Genomic DNA, 6,583 nt, shown 5'->3' with positions numbered 1-6,583 from the left:
TGCGCCTTTCGGTGGCAGGGCAGCGATCCTGTCGAACGGAGAGATGAGGCGGGGATAGCCGACCACCGCTACCTGTCATCTCCTGCCCGCCCATACGGCTCGCATGAGTAATCGGGATTAAGACGGTGGATTCTTCCCTTGCCTAGTCGGTAAATGTGGATAGTTACCCAAGTGCGCTCCCTTCGACCGTCGTGCCCTCATTGCTCTCCATCCTGCCCATCTTCCTCGCCTTTTCCAGGAGCAATGTCATTGCGACTCCCGGAGTATAACATGCCACATCTATTGCTCGTCGTCGACCTCTCGCTGCTCACGCTCATCGTCGTGGTCCTCGTCGGCCGAGTTTTTTCACGCCTCAAGCTGCAGGGAAAGCTAAGCGGCGACGATGTCTGCATTCTCCTTTCAGCCGTGAGCCCGGCCCTCTCCTCTTGTGTTGTCACGCCATCAATGCTGATCTTGAGCAGTTTCTCGTCGTCGCCCTAGTCGTGATCCACTCCTTGATGGTACTCAACTACCATCTCGACCAACCGAGCGAGTCCATTCCTCTAGTCGCCGGCCGCAGCCAGGCACTTCTCGACGGCATAACACGCACGTTGTACCCTGTCACATCGGCACTCACCCGCGTCTCGGTCCTGATCCTGACGCGTCGTCTCGCACCGTACTCCCTGATCCGGCGGACCGCGGCACTCCTGATGATCTGCAACGTCACCTTCACGATCATCATCACGTTCCTGATCATCTTCACGTGCATCCCGGTCAAGGCCTCGTTTTCGCCGGGCGGATCTGTCCACGGGCGGTGTCTGAACTTCTACCTCATCCAGCTTTCGACTCCGATCACCAGTGCAGTGCTGGATATCTTCGCGTGGGTTTTGCCCGTACTCCTGGTCGTTCGGGTGCAGTTCCTGGGATGGCGGAAGAAGACCGCCGTCGCGTGCCTGTTGGGAATGGGCGGCCTCGCCTGCGTGGCGGGGCTATTCCGGGTTGCGACGTTGGTGAAGGGTGGGGTGGATCCGAGTAGCACGGCTACGTCGATGGCGATCTGGACCACGTGAGTATACCATATCCTGCCGGTTGATGAGTGTGCGGGGGGCGGTACGTGTTGACAGCAAGCAGGACGGAGCTCGCGATTGGAATTGTTTCGGCGAGCGCGCCCGCGCTGTGGCCGCTGCTCGTGTCCACTGGCGTGTGTGTGAGGACGAAGCTGCGCCTGCAGTTTCGGAGTAGTACGCCAGCAGCTTCGGCGGAGGTGGAATTGGTGCCGCAGTCGAGCAGGCAGCAGCAGCCGGAATCCAGCCACCCCATGAACCTGCTTCCGGCCGCGAACCTTTCCCGCGAAGACGACATCGCCGTATCACGCCAGATCAGAAAATGCAAGAGTCACGACCCGTTGTTTGCCGACAACACGGTATGATTGAGATGATGGTTGTAGAGAGTACTCTTTCTGTTCCTGGCGTTTGGTTACATGCGAACTGGGAGGGGGAATTCTTTTCCGTGATTTCCGGAGTCTGGAATCGGGTTGTCCGGCATCGGCAAGGTCAACTCGGCAAGAGCTTCGCACGCAGCGGTCAACTTTCAACTACCTACCATCATTAATGATCGGTGATTCATCCCGCTTGATGGTTTTCGACGCGGTATCTGCTACCCATTAGTGATACTATCTTCGGTGGAGCCCGAGACCTTTCGGATCAATTCGGCAACTTTTCCATCGGCCGGCCGGCCACGGAGATGGGTTGCGTTGGACAAGTCAATCTACGACTCACGAGTATGTAACTCCGTGCAATTCCCGCCTTCCGCTCCCGAAGAGGAACTGCAGAAAGCCCTTGCAAAGTTGCACGCGGAAGCTTCTACCCCGCAACCATTGTTTCACGCCTCGGCGCCGCCTCCGTCGATATCCTATCTATCCCCGGATTGCGGACTCCCCGAAAGTAGCCGTTCACATGTCACAGCCGACATTCGCGGTTGCTAGTTAGTGCTGTCGTCAGCCGAAGCCCTGTCGGACAATCATATGTGCCGGTATCCTTCCGCAGTGCACTACCTACCGAGAAGTGTCACAGAATAATCGCATGTATATAGCGTCGGAGACGCAGGAAGCGGTCGTCATGCTACGTATGATATTAGGCTACTACGAAGAAATTCAATCCAACACAGCAATCGAAAAATAAACCGTAGTAGTACTACCAGAATTCTCTCGAAGCTCTACTCTAGTGCACGATCGACACCCCACGATCAAGCAGAAACGAGGACATGCTACTGTGAGATCATCCGGTAGAACTGCCGCATCAGCCACCCCCGGCGGCGTAGCCTGGCGATCGCGGTCATTCACAACCCCACCAGTATTCACCACCAGGCCCTGGGAACATCGACCCTGACAATTCTCAACTGCACGCCACGATTCAATCCGATGGATTTTCCTGAGTTCGGATCGTGGTTGATCCTCGTATTCGTATTACGACGAACGGATTCGGAAAGTTTTCAGTGTGGTCGGCCCCTACAGTCTGCAGTGTCTCATTACTTTATCGTTGGATCGTTCCTGGCTGAATCCCGTACCGTTAGCGGGTCTCCCACGCTCGTTGAGCGCAGTGACGCGTGAACCGGTAGCAGACTATAGTAGGCACCACTATCACAGAATAACCACATGTGCCATACATCGACAACCACTGGCACTCCGAATCGCCATCGGCTTACCGGGGGTGCATTCCACATTACTGCAGTCTTACGTCGGTTACGGATAATTTCTTTCATGTTGTCGGCTGTGACCTGAAGATCGACACATGAGGAACGATTGCTCGGGTTGAAGGTCCCCGGTTAGTTGCGGGGACACAGGTGCGACTGTATGATATGTGCAAGCGCATATGTTCTGTTCATGGCCTTTCTTTAGATGCGAACAGGAGGGTTCCTATTGCGTGGTTTCTGGAGTCTGAATGTCCAACCGTAGACCCGGCGCGGCGAGTGCGTCGCAGCTGTCCGCTTTCAAATACCATCAATGATGATTGATCCGGGCCGCGGTTTCCGACATGGTACGCACTTGCTACCGTTGGGATGGTGATATTATCTTCGGCGTAATTGACACCCGGGCGGCCGCCCGCCCGCGGACAGGCGCTGCATGAGACAAGTGTACTCTGAGTTTGTGGTCTGGTGCGAATCCCGCGTTCGGATCTTGACGAGGAACTGCAGATACCCCTTGTACGCGGAACATCCAACCCGCAACCAATCGTCCTTTCACGCCTCGTCTCCGCCGTCAATCTCCCTGCCGGCCTATCCCCGGACCCCCGAGGGTGGCGGTTTACAGCGTGCAATAGCGTCTGCTAGTTAGTGTTGTCGTCAGCCGAAGCTCCCCCGGATCGCACTCTCTGCCGAGAATTGTCACAGGATCGTCGCATACACAGCACATAGTTTTGGGGACGTCGCTACATACCTATCACTACGAAAAGCGGAATCCCACAGCGAAGGTCGATAGTCAACTCAGTAGCTCGTCGACGAGTACTCTATATACCTAGTAGTATTAGATTTCACTCGGGGCTCTACCTAGTGTACGATAACCGACGATCCAGCAGCCGGATGAGCCACCCCGGGAGTAGTCCCGTTATCTCGGCCAACGGCCCAACGACAACACATATCTTCCACGGTATCCCACCCCCACCCAGGTATTACCGAACTACACGTTGTGGATATTTCTCGGTTTGGATCGCGATCGTTGTTTGTTTTCGTAGGTATGCCGACCAAGGGTTTCAGATGGTTTTCGGTGTGGTCGGCGTAGATGTTGGGTGGCCCCTGCAGGCTGCGGTGTCCCATTATTATTGGATCATCCAGAGTAAAGAATGCCCGGCTGAATTCCCCGTACCATGGGTCTCTCGGCTCGCTACGAGCGATGACGCGTGTACCGATAGCATATGCGCGCTATTAGGCACCGCCATCCGAGAACAACCACTTCTGCCGCCATGCATGCTAAAGCGATAACCACGGAACCGAATCGCAATCCGACTACCTAATATACAGGAGGTTCATTCTGTCTTACTGCAGTACTACGTCGGTTGCGCCGCACGGGGAAGCCGAGAAACATATGTGCTTTTGATTTCATGTTGTCGGTTGTGAACCGACCATTGACAGGGGGACGAGCGGTCGGTTCCTATTTCCGGGCCGTGGCGGGGATGCAGGTGCAAGCGCGTGGTCACGGATATGAATGTTTGAATTGGCATTTTTATAATTGTATTATCGGTGTCGACCTTCGGGGCGCCTGTCATGTGTACTAGTATTACGGACGCTGGGGACTTCGGAAACTCAGTTTGATTTCCGTCGTGACGGTGGTTGCATTATTGATATTCCGTAACAATATTACCAGTACTACTAGGTAGTCGAGTAAAGTGGAACTATCCGACCTACCTACATATTTTCAGACTGCGTCAATCTCGGAAAAGAACGTCAAATGTAGTTGATAGTGACGGTCCGGGGGTGCTTCGAGCAACTTGTCGGAGGGCTATCCGCTGGTACCTGTCAGATGTACCCAGACGTCCGATACCTTGTGCGAACTTCTTGGGAGCCGGAGGGCTAGGCGCGGGAGTACACATCAAGCGTCCGAGTCAGATTTAGTGCCCACAGCGCTGTGATTCAGCTCCGGCGCAGTTGGTCGCCGGTGAAGCCGGCAGGTCAGCTAGATAGCACGTGTATGTAGTGGATCTATTGCGGCAGCAAGAGAGAGATAATTATCAAGTTTTTCAATCTTCATACTGCTACATTTCATACACGCTAGTAATCACTGCGACGATTAAATTTCCATTGACGGTTGACCTTCCACTCTACCCTCATTTGGTCTTTCTGCATGTCTATAATGTACCAAATGGATCGAATCAACGCGGGCTGCGGAGGAGGAGAAGGACGTGTCACGCACATAGCCGGATAGCTACTAAAGAACGTATCGGCACCGAGGGAAATTGCAGCATCCAGTGCGATTCTTCGTAAGGTCGTAACCAGTGACTCGATAGGGTTCAGCGGACATAAATCCGTTCAAAGGCCAAAACTGCATCCATAGATCAATAGATACGTCGATACCCAGCCCCTATTGAGGCACCGGCTATCATGATCTCACGAACTTCTGTGTACCGTGTCGTACGAGATCACTTCCCATCCGGTATCCGTTCGGACCGTTCTCACGGAGGTGGCAGGGCTGTCAACCGTCCGTCCCGTCCGTCTTTTGAGGTTGCCCGGCCTGGGACGGAATTAGTCTGGCTGAGGAGACCAAGGAGTACAGTCCTCCGGGCTGGAGAAATGAGAACGGATACCCTACAGGGCCCGGAATTGACTGGGACACTAGGACAATGCAAGCAGCGTGGCGCCACACAGTGGCGCAGGTGTACGGATGTGTGGCTGTGCAGCTCCATTTCGTAGTGTCTCTCACGGTATAGAACTTTCACACCATCCCCGTTCCTACTTCCAGCAGTGTCTATCCCCTGAGCTCGATTGTTTGACGACGCTGAAAATTCTGCTCAGGGCTGAAAATTATGTTGGTGGTCACCGCGCTATATACTACTTCGCAAACTATTCGTCAGCATAGCACGCTAGTGCTATCAGGTACGCATAGGTACCTGGCGGGCATCCGGACACTTCATCCTCCGGGCGGAATGGATCAGTCCTCTGGAAAGCCTGCCCGGAACGGGACGGGACTACAGTCCACTAGTGGACTGTAGTCCGGACGGACGGTTGACAGTCCTGGGAGGTGGGGAGCGGCCTCAATCCGAGGCGCCCCCGCCTCCCCTACATAAGGCTTTCTTGCGGCTAGGTCTGATACACTGTACACCACTTCAAAATGCCACTTTTCTTCACAACCGGCGGCGGTACGCCACCGAGTGATGTCTGATGAAACGTCGGCGGCGCCCGTGGTTGGTTTGGGGCCTCGGTACCAAGCTCGTCATCCCAACGAGTCCTTTAGTAATCACTCTTTTACTTCTATAGTATAGACTGCCATTACTTAGTATCAACACAATTCACATGCGCATCAACAGCCCCGACCAAAACGGACATAGCAATACAACACAACAAGAATACCTGAAACCACAATCCACGAATCCAATCTATCATCTATTATATATGTTAAGTGCCGAATAGTTGCAGCTACCAAGGCTCAAAGTACAACTGTACAAGATGAACCTGAAGGAATCCGCATCAGACCAATTGGAATCTGCGGGCCCCAGTATCTACCACCGAGTGACCGACGATGATTGCTCTTATGACACACGGGCTGCTGTCTCAGTCCTGGTCAAATGATCAACGGATGATGCGGTCACAGGATAGATTAAACATACTAATAGGTAGTACGGCGGCGCATCTCTACCTTCAAGTACCAATGATAGGATTATCCAGCGGGATTATTTCTTGCTCGCCGCCGGTTTGTTGGCTTTCGCCTGCGGTTTTGGCTTCGCTGTGTTTTGTACTGTATCATTCTTATTCTTATTCTTGGGCGTGGCTTTCGGTGTTGGCTTTGGTGCTTCTTTCGGCTTGGGTTTTGGGATGTCCTTGGCCGTGGCGTTCGGATTGTTCTTTTGCGTTTCTTTCCTCGTTTCCTTTGGCTTGTCGTTCGGCTTGTCGTTCGGCT

The 6,583-nt window shown here is 53.8% G+C and overlaps 1 protein-coding gene across 1 annotated transcript; it reads left to right on the top strand.

Moving 5' to 3' along the window:
• Positions 1 to 243: 243 nt before the first annotated feature.
• BZA05DRAFT_466495 (uncharacterized protein) lies at positions 244 to 1,562 on the top strand (the record flags this gene model as incomplete). The annotated part of the gene is made up of 3 exons (XM_051487792.1): positions 244 to 405; positions 462 to 1,045; positions 1,111 to 1,562. 3 exons carry the CDS (start codon positions 244 to 246, stop codon positions 1,406 to 1,408), a joined length of 1,044 nt encoding a protein of 347 aa, XP_051334545.1. The 3' UTR covers positions 1,409 to 1,562.
• Positions 1,563 to 6,583: the final 5,021 nt, after the last annotated feature.

The sequence above is a fragment of the Tricharina praecox genome (assembly GCF_024521635.1).
Source record: "Tricharina praecox strain CBS 144465 chromosome Unknown BZA05scaffold_62, whole genome shotgun sequence".
Taxonomy (NCBI): Eukaryota; Fungi; Ascomycota; class Pezizomycetes; order Pezizales; family Pyronemataceae; genus Tricharina; species Tricharina praecox.
The sequence above is the reverse complement of the archived record's forward strand: the minus strand, read 5'-3'. Positions and strand labels throughout refer to the sequence as shown.